Genomic DNA, 17,565 nt, shown 5'->3' on the forward strand with positions numbered 1-17,565 from the left:
ATTGACTCTGTACCGGTACCCCCTGTATATAGCCTCCACATTGACTCTGTACCGTAACACCCTGTATATAGCCTCCACATTGACTCTGCACCGTAACACCCTGTATATAGCCTCCACATTGACTCTGTACCGTAACACCCTGTATATAGCCTCCACATTGACTCTGTACCGTAACACCCTGTATATAACCCCGCTACTGTTATTTTACTGCTGCTCTTTAATTATTTGTTACTTATTTGTTACTTTTATTTTTTACTTAACACTTATTTTGAAGTGCATTTAAGTACATTGTTGGTTAAGGGCTTGTAAGTAAGCATTTCACTGTAAGGTCTACACCTGTTGTATTCGGCGCGTTTGACAAATAACATTGTATTTTATTTGACCCAAGCTCAGTTCGGTTAATCCCTAACATTGTGTCACTTACTCATCATAATGCTTTAGCACATGTACATTATCCCAGGGGCGTTGGTAGACACAATGTAAGTAACCTAATTTATGTCCCTCTAACTGCCCTGAATGTCTCTGTTGATCCTACAGCTATTGTATGCAGAAATCATGTGCCTCTGAACCACATTTATACTGTTAGCACTGAGGTGGTGTGCCCTAGCAGGAAGTCCATTGTGTGCAGCTTACCCCAAAAATTGACAGCTGTGACATATACAGTTGAAGTCGGAAGTTTACATACACCTTAGCCAAGTACATTTAAACTCAGTTTTCCACAATTCCTGACATTTAATCCCAGTAAAAATGCCCTGTTTTAGGTCAGTTAGGATCACCACTTTATTTTAAGAATGTGAAATGTCAGAATAATAGTAGAGAATGATTTATTTCAGCTTTTATTTCTTTCATCACATTTCCAGTATGCTTTGGGTCATTGTCCATTTGGAAGACCCATTTGCAACCAAGCTTTAACTTTCCTCCCTCATGATGCCATATATTTTGTGAAGTGCACCAGTCCCTCCTGCAGCAAAGCACCCCCACAACATGATGCTGCCACCCCCATGCTTCACAGTTGGGATGGTGTTCTTCGGCTTGCAAGCTTCCCCCTTTTCCCTCCAGACATAATGATGGTCATTATGGCCAAACTGTTCTACTTTTGTTTCATCAGACCAGAGGACATTTCTCCAAAAAGTACGAGCTTTGTCCCCATATGCAGTTGCGAACCGTAGTCTGGGTTTTTTATGGCGGTTCTGGAGCAGTGGCTTCTTCCTTGCTGAGTGGCCTTTCAGGTTATGTCGATATAGGACTCGTTTTACTGTGGATATAGATACTTTTGTACCTGTTTCCTCCAGCATCTTCACAAGGTCCTTTGCTGTTGTTCTGGGATTGATTTGCACTTTTTCGCACCAAAGTACGTTCATCTCTAGGAGACAGAACGCGTCAACTTCCTGAGCGGTATGACTGCTGCGTGGTCCCATGGTGTTTATACTTGCGTACTATTGTTTGTACAGATGAACGTGGTACCTTCAGGCGTTTGGAAATTGCTCCCATGGATGAACCAGACTTGTGGAGGTCAACAATTTATATTCTGAGGTCTAGGCTGATTTATTTTGATTTTCCCGTGACGTCAAGCAAAGAGGCACTGAGTTTCAAGGTAGGCCTTGAAATACATCCACAGGTACACCTCCAATTGATTCAAATGATGTCAATTAGCCTATCAGAAGCTTCTAAAGCCATGACATCATTTTCTAGAATTTTCCAAGCTGTTTAAAAGGCACAGTCAACTTAGTGTATGTAAACTTCTGACCCACTGGAATTGTAATACTGTGAATTATAAGTGAAATAATCTGTCTGTAAACAATTGTTGGAAAAATTACTTGTGTCATGCACAAAGTAGATGTCCTAACCGACTTGCCAAAACTATAGTTTGTTAACAAGAAATTTGTGGAGTGGTTGAAAAACGAGTTTTAATGATCCAACCTGGCTTTCGTGCCACGTATATTGTGCAGATTGCGGGTCTCGTCCCGTGTATTTGTATTCGAGGCACTCCTCGCTCTTTTGTTTGGATTTCTACCCTGTGTTTTGTATACGTGTTTGTTTGGTCTTCGTCCCTGTGCCTTTACACGGCACGCTGTAATTTGGGAAATAAAAACCACTACTACGCATTCCTGCACCTGTCTCCTGATCCCTTATGTGACACATGGCAAGTTCTCATTGGTCCAAATTGTTTATACATTGAATCTGAAAAAGGATACTTGTTATTTGGCCATTGGCCCAGTTTTATTGCAAGGAGTTCTAATTGGTCAACCACATGCTAGGGCTGGGTTATAAAACTACTTCCTGTCCCTTTGTTCTGTGGAGAGAATCATTGAGGACAGGGGAGCATGTACATCTCCCATGTACATCCCTGCATGATTTGTTCTCTTTGAATAAACCTTCCTCCCCCTGATTTGCTTTGGGGTCTGTGTTATTGAAGAGTAACATCAACTGCTAACAATATCAATAAAGAGTTGATGATGTAAATAATATTTGTTGGTCTGTGGTGTGTAATGAGGAGCAAACAGACGTTGCACTTGACACATTTATGAAATTGCTTATCTCAGTTACTAATAAGCACGCCCCCATTAAGAAAATGACTGTAAAAACGGTTAATTCCCTGTGGATTGAAAAATTGTATGGTTGAGATGGATGAGTCAAAATAAATGGCTCAAAGGTACAACCGATTGGCAAACATACTGCAAATTGAGAAATCATGTGAATAGACTGAATAAAAATAAAAATAAACTACACTATGAAACAAAGATAAATGACATAAAGAATGATAGTAAAAAAAGATTGGAGAACCTTAATAAATAAAATTTTGTGGCAAAAAAGGCAAACTCAGCTCCATCATTCATTGAATCAGATGGCTCATTTATCACAAAACCCAATGATACTGGCAAAAACATTCATGATTTTTTTTAATTGGCAAGATTAGCAAACTTAGGCATGACATGCCAGCAACAAACATTGTCACTACACATCTGTGTGTATCTGACCAAATTATGAAAGACAAGCGTTGTAATTTTGAATTCCGTGAAGTGAGTGTGGAAGAGGTGGAAAAAGTATTGTTGTCTGTCAACAATGACAAGCCACCGGGGTCTGACAACTTGGATGGAAAATTACTGAGGATAATAGCGGACGATATTGCCACTCCTATTTGACATATCTTCAATTTAAACCTTCTAGAAAGTATGTGTCCTCGGGCCTGGAGGGAAGCAAATGTTATTATCCTACCTAAGGATAGTAAAGCCCCCTTTAACTGGCTCAAATAGCCGACCAATCAGCCTGTTACCAACCCTTAGTAAACTTCTTGAAAAAATGGTGTTTGACCAGATACAATACTATTTTACAGTAAACAAATTGACAACAGAATTTCAGCACTGTTCTATTTATTTTTATTAACCCCGCCACCTCTCTTTCGGAGGACAAATATCTTGTAGTTTTTTTTCACAGCTTTTCTGCTTCATTTTTACATACATTTTACATACATGGTACTTTTCTATAAAGCAGTCACATAACAATAATACATTACCAAACATCAGCTCTTTAATACCAACCCTCAGCCTCTCTCAGCCCATCCCACCTATCGCCATAGACCACCCTCTCAGCCCATCCCACATATCACCATAGACCACCCTCTCAGCCCATCCCACCTATCACCATACACCACCATCTCAGCCCATCCCACCTATCACCATACACCACCATCTCAGCCCATCCCACCTATCACCATAGACCACCCTCTCAGCCCATCCCACCTATCACCATAGACCACCCTCTCTACCCATCTCAACTATCACCATAGACCACCCTCTCTACCCATCCCACCTATCACCATAGACCACCCTCTCAGCCCATCCCACCTATCACCATAAACCACCCTCTCAGCCCATCCCACCTATCACCATACACCACCCTCTCAGCCCATCCCACCTATCACCATAGACCACCCTCTCAGCCCATCCCACCTATCACCATCGACCACCATCTCTGCCCATCCCACCTATCACCATAGACCACCCTCTCTACCCATCTCAACTATCACCATAGACCACCCTCTCAGCCCATCCCACCTATCACCATAGACCACCCTCTCAGCCCATCCCACCTATCACCATAGACCACCCTCTCTGCCCATCCCACCTATCACCATAGACCACCCTCTCTGCCCATCCCACCTATCACCATAGACCACCCTCTCTGCCCATCCCACCTATCACCATAGACCACCCTCTCAGCCCATCCCACCTATCACCATAGACCACCCTCTCAGCCCATCCCACGAATCACCATAGACCACCCTCTCAGCCCATCCCACCTATCACCATAGACCACCCTCTCAGCCCATCCCACCTATCACCATAGACCACCCTCTCTGCCCATCCCACCTATCACCATACACCACCCTCTCAGCCCATCCCACCTATCACCATAGACCACCCTCTCAGCCCATCCCACCTATCACCATAGACCACCATCTCTGCCCATCCCACCTATCACCATCGACCACCATCTCTGCCCATCCCACCTATCACCATAGACCACCCTCTCAGCCCATCCCACCTATCACCATAGACCACCCTCTCAGCCCATCCCACCTATCACCATCGACCACCATCTCTGCCCATCCCACCTATCACCATAGACCACCCTCTCTACCCATCTCAACTATCACCATAGACCACCCTCTCAGCCCATCCCACCTATCACCATAGACCACCCTCTCAGCCCATCCCACCTATCACCATAGACCACCCTCTCTGCCCATCCCACCTATCACCATAGACCACCCTCTCTACCCATCCCACCTATCACCATAGACCACCCTCTCAGCCCATCCCACCTATCACCATAGACCACCCTCTCTACCCATCCCACCTATCACCATAGACCACCCTCTCAGCCCATCCCACCTATCACCATAGACCACCCTCTCAGCCCATCCCACCTATCACCATAGACCACCCTCTCAGCCCATCCCACCTATCACCATAGACCACCCTCTCAGCCCATCCCACCTATCACTATAGACCACCCTCTCAGCCCATCCCACCTATCACCATAGACCACCCTCTCAGCCCATCCCACCTATCACCATAGACCACCCTCTCAGCCCATCCCACCTATCACCATAGACCACCCTCTCAGCCCATCCCACCTATCACCATAGACCACCCTCTCTGCCCATCCCACCTATCACTATAGACCACCCTCTCTACCCATCCCACCTATCACCATAGACCACCCTCTCAGCCATCCCACCTATCACTATAAACCACCCTCTCTACCCATCCCACCTATCACCATAGACCACCCTCTCAGCCCATCCCACCTATCACCATAGACCACCCTCTCAGCCCATCCCACCTATCACTATAGACCACCCTCTCAGCCCATCCCACCTATCACCATAGACCACCCTCTCAGCCCATCCCACCTATCACTATAGACCACCCTCTCAGCCCATCCCACCTATCACCATAGACCACCCTCTCAGCCCATCCCACCTATCACCATAGACCACCCTCTCTGCCCATCCCACCTATCACCATAGACCACCCTCTCAGCCCATCCCACCTATCACCATAGACCACCCTGTGATTTTCTTTAACCATTCCTGAACCTGTGACCAGAAACAAGCCACATCGGGGCAATACCAGAATAAATGATCTATTGATTCTGTCTCTTCACTGCAACATCTACAGAGCTGAGATTGTTGTATGCCCCATATATATAGCATTCTGTTGATGGCACAAATTTTATATAATCATTTAAATTGAAAAACTCTAAGTGTTGAATCAAGTGTAGTTTTTTAACCAGTTCATAAACCATGTGCCATGGAATTGGTACATCGAATCTCTTCCCATTTATTTTGCAACCTGTATGGCGCAGCTGTCAACATTCCTGTCATCAAATGAAACTGGTATATTTGTCATGACTTCCGCCGAAGTCGGCCCCTCTCCTTGTTCAGGCGGCGTTCGGCGATCAACGTCACCGGCTTACTAGTTACCACCGATCTATGTTTCCCTGTTCGTTTGGTTTTGTCTTAATTATTCACACCTGTTTCATATTCCCTGATTATGTTCATTATTTAACCCTCTGGCTTTCCTGTTTGTCCGTGACTGTTTCCTGTTTTGTGGTTGTTGGAGGATTTTCTCCCAGCCATGCTATTTTACTGTGGGAGAAGTTGGATTATTGTTTTTGAGTAAAACGTTTTGTTTGCACTCATCCCTGTGTCCTGCGCCTGACTTCGATACTTCTCCTATGAAAAAAGCATTACAATATTTTTCTATTTATGCCAGTTCATTTCAGCCAATTTGTATCTTTAATATATGGCAGGCAAACAAGTTCCCTACCTTCTCCCTTTTCCACTTGCCTCCTCCATTTTTGCTGCAATCACTTGGTTTTAAGTTTGGATTGAGTTTATATTCCCATATATTTTCGATAACTGCATGTGTGACAAATCCTGAGTTTCTATTCATAATACCATTAATAAATATAATACAATTTTTAAAACATGTTTCCATAAAGAATGTTTTTTAGTAAACAGTATATTTGTGTTTAACCATAACATTTGTTGTAATATTTGTATATGGACACAAGGCGAGACCCAAATACAGACACAGGAGGCAGATGGTTGAGCTCTGATATTTATTAAACCAAAAGGGGGAGGCAAAAGACAGGTCGGGGACAGGCGAGAGTTCATAAACCAGCTCAGAGTCCAAACAGTACCAGGCGATAGGCAGGCTCGAGGTCAGGACAGGCAGAGTGGTCAGGCAGGCGCATACGGCGTCAGGACAGACAAGGGTCAAAACCAGGAGAGCTAGGAAAAAACAGACTGGGGGGAAAAAGGAGCTAGGAAAACCGTTGGTTGACTTGGCAAAACAAGACGAACTGGCACAGAGAGACAGGAAACACAGGGATAAATACACCGGGGATAATAAGCGACACCTGTAGCTCAGGTGGTAGAGCATGGTGTTTGCAATGCCAGGGTTGTGGGTTCGATTCCCATGGGGGGCCAGTACAAAAAAAAAAAGGAAATGTAATGTATGCATTCACTACTGTAAGTCGCTCTGGATAAGAGCGTCTGCTAAATGACTAAAATGTACATGTAAAAATGAGACAATCACAAGGACAGGTAAAACAGATCAGGGCGTGACAATTTGTTCTATCTTTTCTGGAGGATAAAACTGAAATTGTAACCAGCTTTGTATGGCTTATTTAAGAAAGGGCGATACTTTAAGCAACATTTTATTTTCAATTAGTTGGAAATGAGAAGTTGTAATCTGTATAAAGGCAAAAAGGCAATTTTTGAACAAAGGATGAGCCTTTCTTAATAATCTACCGGAGAACGATTTTGGGTTTAAGTATAACTTTAACATGTGCGCTGAGAGTCGGGAAGCAAGTTCCGGGAGTGAATATTTAATAAATAAACGGAACATAATACAAAAGAAGAAACACGAACAGTACACAGACATGAAAGTGAACCAGAAACAATGACACCTGGGGAAGGAACCAAGGGGAGTGACATAAATAGGGCAGGTAATCAAGGAGGTGATGGAGTCCAGGTGATTGTCATTAGGCGCTGATGCGCGTAATGATGGTGACAGGTGTGCTCAATAATCAACTCAGTCAGGTGACCTTGAGGCCAGAGAGGGAGCACACGTGACAATAACTTATGTATGAGTGAAGCTTTTAGTGAGAGGCTTAAAGCTTTAATATTGAATAATTTTATCCCCTCAAACTCACATTCATTATATAAATAGGCTTGTTTAATTTAGTCTGGCTTAGCATTCCAAATAAAATGAAATATTTTTCACTCATATGATTTAAAAAATGAGTAATCTGGAGTAGGCAGTGCCATTAGTAAGTAAGTGAACTGTGATAGGACCATTAGTAAGTAAGTAAACTGTGATAGGACCATTAGTAAGTAAGTCAACTGTGATAAGGACCAAAGAGTTAATCAATGTGTCACGCCCAGACCGTAGAGAGCCTTTTTATTTCTCTATTTGGTTAGGTCAGGGTGTGATTTGGGTGGGCAGTCTAGATTATGTATATCTATGTTTTTTTTTCTTTCTATGTTGCCCTGATATGGTTTCCAATCAGAGGCAGCTGTCTTTCATTGTCTCCGATTGGGGATCATATTTAGGCAGCCTTTTCCCACTGGGTTTTTGTGGGATCTTGTTTTTGTATAGCTGCTTTGTAAGCCTGCATAACGTTATGGTCGTTTTTGTATTTCGATGTTTTGACGGTGTTCATTTTAATAAAGAGAAAATGTTTGCCTACCACGCTGCGCCTTGGTCTCATCCTTCAGACGAACGTAACACAATGTGATTTTTCCATAAATAAACAAGTATTTACCTCTCTTACCTCTCTGCAGAATCTTATCTATCTTTGCTAACTTTCTATTAAAATTAATTGTGGTAAGTTAATTTATATATTTTTTTAGATGTATGTCTACTTCACCATCTGCCCATTTTATACAAAATATGGTACACTTGTCATAATCAGGTTTTAATCCAGAGAGGCTAGAAAAGTGATCGAGATCTTCAATGAGACTGTGCAGGGATCCAGATTGCGGACTTAAGAAAAAACTAGAGTAATCGGCATACATTGACACTTTAGTTTTTATCCCCTGGATTTCTAACTGCTTGATGTTCTTGTTGGACATTATTTTAATAGCTAGCATTTCAATGGCCATAATAAATAGATATGGAGACAATGGACAGCCTTGTTTTACTCCTTTTAAAAGCTCAATACTTTCTGAGAAGTAACCATTATTTACTATTTTACATCTGGGGTTTCTGTACATAACTTTAACCCATTGTATAAAAGATTCACCAAAACTAAAATAATCCAGGCATTTACCAACAATGCAGAGAGAAAAAAAGAGAAATAATGAAAATAACATGATAAATAAATACACAATGAGTAATGATAACTTGGCTTATATATATACACAGGGTAACAGTACCGAGTTGAGTCATCACATACACTGCTGCTACTGTTTATTATCTATCCTGTTGCCCAGTGACTTTATCCTTACCTTTATGTACATATCTACCTCAATTACCTCGTGCCGCTGCTCATCGACTTGGTACTGTTTATAGCCAAGTTATCATTACTCATTGTGTATTCTTGTGTTGTTTTTGTTTTCTCTCTGCATTGTTGGGAAGGGCAAGTAAGTAAGCATTTCACTGTTAGTCTACACCTGTTGTTTATACATGTACATGTATCTATGTGATGAATAGATTGATTTGATTTGAACGCTGTTAAGGGTGGCTCACATGAAACCACTGCATGAAACAGTTCCTCTCCTCCCTATGGTGGTGATAGATGGGTTCCTATGGTGGTGAGAGATGGGTTCCTCTCCTCTCTATGGTGGTGAGAGATGGGTTCCTCTCCTCCCAATGGTGGTGAGAGATGGGTTCCTCTCCTCCCAATGGTGGTGAGAGATGGGTTCCTCTCCTCTCTATGGTGGTGAGAGATGGGTTCCTCTCCTCTCTATGGTGGTGAGATGGAAGCTCCCTATTGTGGTGAGATGGAAGCTCCCTATTGTGGTGAGAGATGGAAGCTCCCTATGGTGGTGAGAGATGGAAGCTTCCTATGGCGGTGAGATGGAAGCTCCCTATGGTGGTGAGAGATGGAAGCTCCCTATGGTGGTGAGATGGAAGCTCCCTATGGTGGTGAGATGGAAGCTCCCTATGGTGGTGAGATGGAAGCTCCCTATGGTGGTGAGATGGAAGCTCCCTATGGTGGTGAGATGGAAGCTCCCTATGGTGGTGAGATGGAAGCTCCCTATGGTGGTGAGATGGAAGCTCCCTATGGTGGTGAGATGGAAGCTCGCTATGGTGGTGAGAGATGGAAGCTCCCTATGGTGGTGAGATGGAAGCTCCCTATGGTGGTGAGATGGAAGCTCCCTATGGTGGTGAGATGGAAGCTCCCTATGGTGGTGAGATGGAAGCTCCCTATGGTGGTGAGATGGAAGCTCCCTATGGTGGTGAGATGGAAGCTCCCTATGGTGGTGAGAGATGGAAGCTCCCTATGGTGGTGAGATGGAAGCTCCCTATGGTGGTGAGATGGAAGCTCCCTATGGTGGTGAGATGGAAGCTCCCTATGGTGGTGAGATGGAAGCTCCCTATGGTGGTGAGAGATGGAAGCTCCCTATGGTGGTGAGATGGAAGCTCCCTATGGTGGTGAGATGGAAGCTCCCTATGGTGGTGAGAGATGGAAGCTCCCTATGGTGGTGAGATGGAAGCTCCCTATGGTGGTGAGAGATGGAAGCTCCCTATGGTGGTGAGAGATGGAAGCTCCCTATGGTGGTGAGATGGAAGCTCCCTATGGTGGAGAGATGGAAGTTCCCTATGGTGGTGAGATGGAAGCTCCCTATGGCGGTGAGATGGAAGCTCCCTATGGTGGTGAGAGATGGAAGCTCCCTATGGTGGTGAGATGGAAGCTCCCTATGGTGGTGAGATGGAAGCTCCCTATGGTGGTGAGAGATGGAAGCTCCCTATGGTGGTGAGAGATGGAAGCTCCCTATGGTGGTGAGATGGAAGCTCCCTATGGTGGTGAGATGGAAGCTCCCTATGGTGGTGAGAGATGGAAGCTCCCTATGGTGGTGAGATGGAAGCTCCCTATGGTGGTGAGAGATGGAAGCTCCCTATGGTGGTGAGAGATGGAAGCTCCCTATGGTGGTGAGATGGAAGCTCCCTATGGTGGTGAGATGGAAGCTCCCTATGGTGGTGAGATGGAAGCTCCCTATGGTGGTGAGATGGAAGCTCCCTATGGTGGTGAGAGATGGAAGCTCCCTATGGTGGTGAGATGGAAGCTCCCTATGGTGGTGAGAGATGGAAGCTCCCTATGGTGGTGAGAGATGGAAGCTCCCTATGGTGGTGAGAGATGGAAGCTCCCTATGGTGGTGAGAGATGGAAGCTCCCTATGGTGGTGAGATGGAAGCTCCCTATGGTGGTGAGAGATGGAAGCTCCCTATGGTGGTGAGAGATGGAAGCTCCCTATGGTGGTGAGAGATGGAAGCTCCCTATGGTGGTGAGAGATGGAAGCTCCCTATGGTGGTGAGAGATGGAAGCTCCCTATGGTGGTGAGAGATGGAAGCTCCCTATGGTGGTGAGATGGAAGCTCAAGCTCAAACTGTTTGGTTGTCTTTCATTAAATGTTGTGTGTAACCTTTAATTTGACATTTTTCTCTAAATCAGACAATGGTACCACAGCCATCTACTGTATTAAGCTCCAATGGTACCACAGCTATCTACTGCATTAAGCTCCAATGGTAACACAGCCATCTACTGTATTAAGCTCCAATGGTAACACAGCCATCTACTGCATTAAGCTCCAATGGTACCACAGCTATCTACTGTATTAAGCTCCAATGGAAACACAGCTATCCACTGTATTAAGCTCCAATGGTAACACAGCCATCTACTGTATTAAGCTCCAATGGTAACACAGCCATCTACTGTATTAAGCTCCAATGGTAACACAGCTATCTACTGTGTTAAGCTCCAATGGTATAATGTGTAATTGAGTGGATGTGTTGGCTATAAATAGGCTATGAAAACATCAACAAGTGGGTGAACCAATGAACTACTGTACTAGACAATGCCCGCACACAGACAGTCCTCACAGGTCCTCCTTTGTACCCTGATCCTATAAGCCAACCAGGAGAGAGCAGAGTTTCTCTCCCATAACAGACAGTAGCTACCCAACACCCTGCGCTATTGTCTGTCTCACACTTCACCATCAAAGCTGAGAACAGGACAGGTCACACTTCACCATCACACTGAGAGCAGGACAGGTCACCCCTCTGCCTCGGATACTTCTCCAATTGTACAGCATTTTCATTTGTTTTGGGACATTGTATGGGGACATGGACTCATCTCCAACTTAGACCATTTTTGAGGTCTGAAAACATCTGAGAAAAGTAGATTTGGGAGTCAACTATCCCTAAGGTTTCTTTTTGTCAGGAGGACTTTGAGAGTTTGTTTGCACCCTGATTGTTTCTTTGGACCCTTGACGACGTGATGGTCCAGGGCGTGTCTGAGATCGCGGCGCTGTGCGTTGGCCTGGTGGGTCTGATCGGAGCAGCCGCCGTCACCGGGATGCCCATGTGGAAGGTGACAGCGTTCATCGGAGAGAACATCATCGTCATGGAGACGCGCTGGGAGGGCCTGTGGATGAACTGCTATAGACAGGCCAACATCAGGATGCAGTGTAAGGTGTACGACTCTCTGCTCTATCTCCCTGCAGACCTGCAGGTATGAGTTACTTTACGGATGTGTCCCAAATGGCACCCTCTTCCTTATGTAGTGCCTATGGCACCCTATGGGCCCCCAGTAGTGCAGGGAATAGGGTGCCATTTGGGACGAACGATATGAAATCATGTCAATCATGAACAAATTTTACACATATTTAGGTAAACTTTATGTATTGTAGCGAATATGGGCAGTAGCTCCTACCGGGTCTCAAACCCGGGTTCAGCGACTTTCAACCTTAGGCGTTCCACCAAGAGATTGGAACGTCTTGAAGAGGTAGCTAGATAATGGGTTGATGTGCTACAGTATGTATTGATCTTCTCTTCCACAGGCTGCCAGGGGCTTGATGTGCTGCTCTCTGGCTCTCTCAGCGATGGGTCTACTGGGGGCTCTAGCAGGGATGCGCTGTACCTCCTGCATCCAGGACAACGACCGCGTTAAGAGCCTCATCCTCGTGGTGGCTGGAGGCATGCAGTTACTGGCCTCTATCTGTGTGTTCATCCCAGTCTCCTGGACGGCTCACGCCATAATCCGTGACTTCTACAACCCCCTGCTGATCGACGCCCAGCGCAGGGAGCTGGGAGATGCTCTCTACATCGGCTGGGTGACCGGAGCCTTCCTCTTAACCTCTGGGTTTCTCTTCCTCTGTCGCCGCGTCCACTCCAACAAAGCCTCGTTCGATATCTACCACCCAGCCAACAGGATCAACAAACCCACTCTGATGCACTATCATCCCATCTCCAGTATTCTTAGCATGAGGGCTCACCGCCAGCCCGGTCTGAACCAACAACAGAGTCACAGCTTCGATTCATACCAACACCACCAAGCTCCGATTCTTCATAACGTTCCTTTTGGACAACAAGGGGTCGTTATGAACCCTCCTGCTGCTGTGTCCGACTCTAGCTTGGTGGAGAACGTTGTTGGGCCATTGGTCTATCACCGTGGCAACGGACGCCGTGTTGACGGACACCGTCCCTCCACCTCGGACAGCTCCAAATACGTCAGCAGCCTGTCCACTGCGGCTAACTCCTTATACGTCAGCCAACAGACTCCGTACTCCTATAGCCACGTGACCGCTCCGTACACCACATACACCGGTAGTCAACAGACAAATCCATACTCCTACAGTCATCCGGGAAACCTGTCCGTTTCACACAACTCCAGTTTCCAAGCCGTACCTCAGAATCCTGTTTTTATCGGGTATAATGGCTCCAGAGTTCAACCATCGCAGTATCACCACAGTGGAAGCAGTGTTGGTGTGTACATCTGAATGGACTGCAAAGAGACCAGTTATCTTCTGATACTCACTGTACCTTAACACATGCATTTCCTGTATATGATTATTAGAATCACATGGTATCTTTTTTTTTTTTTTTTTAAAGTTAAATGTCTGTTTTGGTATTCTGGTAAAACTGTAATGTGTTCAGTGTTTTGGACAGTTATAGCTGTGTAGAATCTAGAAACTCTATTCTACGTTTTTCTTCTGTTATGTGATTATTCATGTACCATATGGGTGTGTTTGTCTCCTGCTGCTGGCAGTTTTATATAAGCAGCTTACCTTTTGTCACCTTGACCTTACCTGTCATGTGACCTCAGTAAACAAGAAGTTTGGTTTCTCCAATAAAGAACATCATGTTTGATTCTGCATATGGGAGAGCCACTTCAATACGAGGTGATTTTCGTAGCAGGTTAGGAGAGCAGCATTTTCGCAAACCCTTTCATAAACTTAACTTCAGTCTCCTAACCTGCTGTGTTTATTCTCCTAACCTGCTGTGTTTATTCTCCTAACCTGCTGTGTTTATTCTCCTAACCTGCTGTGTTTATTCTCCTAACCTGCTGTGTTTATTCTCCTAACCTGCTGTGTTTATTCTCCTAACCTGCTGTGTTTATTCTCCTAACCTGCTGTGTTTATTCTCCTAACCTGCTGCGTAAGTTATTCTAACCTGCTGTGTTTATTCTCCTAACCTGCTGTGTTTATTCTCCTAACCTGCTGTGTTTATTCTCCTAACCTGCTGTGTTTATTCTCCTAACCTGCTGTGTTTATTCTCCTAACCTGCTGCGTAAGTTATCCTAACCTGCTGTGTTTATTCTCCTAACCTGCTGTGTTTATTCTCCTAACCTGCTGTGTTTATTCTCCTAACCTGCTGTGTTTATTCTCCTAACCTGCTGTGTTTATTCTCCTAACCTGCTGTGTTTATTCTCCTAACCTGCTGTGTTTATTCTCCTAACCTGCTGTGTTTATTCTCCTAACCTGCTGTGTTTATTCTCCTAACCTGCTGTGTTTATTCTCCTAACCTGCTGTGTAAGTTATCCTAACCTGCTGTGTTTATTCTCCCAACCTGCTGTGTTTATTCTCCTAACCCTTTCATAAACTTAACCTCAGTCTCCTAACCTGCTGTGAAAAAGTCTGTTCGCTATTGAAGTGGCGTAAAAGTGTTTATCTTCTGCGTACGGTACCTTAGCTCTCTCCATCAAGTCTTGTGCCTTTGATAGCATTGTTGGTAATACCGTATTCTTTAACTACTTACCTCATGTTGCCAACGGTTGTTTTTGATGGACTTTGAAACATTGATATCATTATTTTGAAGAGATTGATTGAAACTGCAAGCTTAGTATGGCTCTAATGGTTTAGGGCATTTCCACGTAAAAAAAGGACCAATGAGCACCAACATGTCAAGTTCATAGAAGCATGTCAAATTGTATGTCGAATGAAAGCTCTAAGAGTCTATATTTTTGTTGAAATAAAGACGTATATAAAATATTCAACCATTTTAGATACTAAAAAATTGTTGAATAAAGCGAAGGCTTTGATTTCTGGTCAAACAGATGGAGCAGAAGTCTTACAGAATGCAAATGGTTTCTAAAAAATACATCGAAATGTTGATATTTGTTGGCAGAAGTCTCTACTTCGATGTATTTCTAAAACCTTTTTTCTGGTAGATGTTTTCTAAGTTTAAGAAACATTGTTTTGTACCTTGTAAATCCCGTATCAAAATATATATACTACCGTTCAACAGTTTGGGGTCACTTAGACATGTCCTTGTTTGAGGTTGTGTTAGTCAGTTGAAAGAAAAGCACCTTTTTTTTTTGTCCATTAAAATAACATCAAATAACATCAAATTGATCAGATTAATCAGAAATTTCTAAGCGACCCCAAACTTTTGAACGGTAGTGTATATATATATATATATATATATATATATATATATATATATATATATATATAGTCTCTCTCGGCTCTCTCTCTCTCTCTCTCTCTCTCTCTCTCTCTCTCTCTCTCTCTCTCTCTCTCATAAACTGACTTGCCTAGTTAAAACACCCCGTTCTCCATTAGTAATGATACATTGCATTGCAGTGGGGACATGCCATTCTGTTCTTTGTTTTCTTGTCCCAGTTTCACCCTTTCTCAGTCAATAAACCTGAGGACAAACGGATAGCCTGTCTCCAGAGCCTTGACGAGGACCAGCCGTTTGTCTGTCTGTTGAATTATACACAGCTAAGTCTAAGAGGGACAGAACAGTTGTTTTGTAAATACATATGATAGATACTGTCAACTGTTGTTCATGTAAACAGAGGTGACATTTTGACATTGTCCCAAATTACACCCTATTCCCTATATAGGGATCTATGTAGGGAATATGGTGCCATTTGAGACCCTTGCCATTCTGACTGCTTGTCTGGTTTCCCATTTGGAGTAAACACGGGTCTGTGTCCCAAATGGAACCCTTTTTCCTATATAGTGCACTACTTTTGACGGGCTCTGGTCAACCGTAGTGCACCATGTAGGGAATAGGGTGCCACGTGGGACGTAACACTGGGTTTTGTTTGACCCAAAACACACAGACCCCTATAGACATGCCCTGAGAGAAAACACAGCATGTCTGCTACGCTATGTATGTGACAAAGTACTTAAGTCAAACTACTTTTAAGTATTACTTAAGACGGTTTTTTTGGGGTATCTGTGCTTTACTATTTATATTTTTGACTATTGATATATTTGTATATCTTTATATCTTTATCTTTTACTATACTACATCCGTAAAGAAAATAATGTACTTTTTACTCCATGCATTTTCCCTGACAACTAAAAGTACTGGTTACATATAGAATGCTAAAGCAGGACAGAATTATGGCACCTATCAATATAACGCTTCGTCATCCCTACAGGCCTCTGATCTGGCGGACTCACGAAACACCTAATACTGTGTTTGTAAAGGATGTCTGAGCGTTGGATTGTGCCCCTGGCTGTCCGTAATTTAAAAATAATACGGAAATCGTGCCGTCTGGTTTGCTCGATATCAGGAATTTGATGTATAGCGTTTACTTTTACTTTGTATTTTTACTCAAGTGTGATGTTTCAATACTTTTTCTACCACTGTACTTTAAGTACATTTAAAACCAAATACTTTTAGATTTTTACTCAAGTGGTATTTTACTGCGTAACTTTTACTTGAGTCATTTTCTGTTAAGGTATCTTTACTTTTACTCAAGTATGACAAATTCACTACTTTTCCCACCACTGCCTACCTAAGATCACAGTGTGGACCAGTGTTGTTATTCTGTTAAACTGTACATTATGAGATGAGAGATACCACTAACTGTATATTACACAGCCCGTCTCCTTTATGAGATGAGAGATACCACTAACTGTACATTACACAGCCCGTCTCCTTTATGAGATGAGAGATACCACTAACTGTACATTACACAGCCCGTCTCCTTTATGAGATGAGAGATACCACAGCACCTGCAATGACTTGTGACAGTAGGGAGCCTCTCACATATTACAGTGTGTATCCCAAATGGCATAGAGACAGTAGAATGATATTGACAGTGTAATGTTGTCGACAGTGTAGAGACAGTGTAATGTTAGTGACGGTGTAATGTTAGTGATGGTGTAGATACAGTGTAATGTTAGTGACAGTGTAATGTTAGTGACGGTGTAGTGACAGTGTAATGTTAGCGACAGTGTAGAGGCAGTGTAATGTTAGTGACGGTGTAGTGACAGTGTAATATTAGTGACAGTGTAGTGACAGTGTAATGTTAGTGACAGTGTAGTGACAGTGTAATATTAGTGACAGTGTAGTGACAGTGTAATGTTAGTGACAGTGTAATGTTAGTGACGGTGTAGAGACAGTGTAATATTAGTGACAGTATAGTGACAGTGTAATGTTAGTGACGGTGTAATGTTAGTGACGGTGTAGAGACAGTGTAATGTTAGTGACGGTGTAATGTTAGTGACGGTGTAGAGACAGTGTAATGTTAGTGACGGTGTAATGTTAGTGACGGTGTAGAGACAGTGTAATGTTAGTGA

General features: G+C 43.6%; 1 protein-coding gene across 1 annotated transcript; it reads left to right on the top strand.

The window, feature by feature from the left end:
- Positions 1-11,707: 11,707 nt before the first annotated feature.
- Positions 11,708-14,137, top strand: LOC106613331 (claudin-8). Its single transcript, XM_014215439.2, has 2 exons — positions 11,708-12,254; positions 12,583-14,137. Exons 1-2 carry the CDS (start codon positions 12,021-12,023, stop codon positions 13,519-13,521), a joined length of 1,173 nt encoding a protein of 390 aa, XP_014070914.1. The 5' UTR covers positions 11,708-12,020; the 3' UTR covers positions 13,522-14,137.
- The last annotated feature ends 3,428 nt before the right edge of the window (positions 14,138-17,565 follow it).

The sequence above is a fragment of the Salmo salar genome, chromosome ssa09 (assembly GCF_905237065.1).
Source record: "Salmo salar chromosome ssa09, Ssal_v3.1, whole genome shotgun sequence".
In the NCBI taxonomy this organism is placed as follows: domain Eukaryota; kingdom Metazoa; phylum Chordata; class Actinopteri; order Salmoniformes; family Salmonidae; genus Salmo; species Salmo salar.

Coding starts and splice junctions, on each gene's coding strand:
- LOC106613331 (XM_014215439.2), top strand. CDS start 12,021: ATGGTCCAGGGCGTGTCTGAGATCGCGGCGCTGTGCGTTGGCCTGGTG. Junction 12,255..12,582: donor ATCTCCCTGCAGACCTGCAG/GTATGAGTTACT, acceptor TCTCTTCCACAG/GCTGCCAGGGGCTTGATGTG.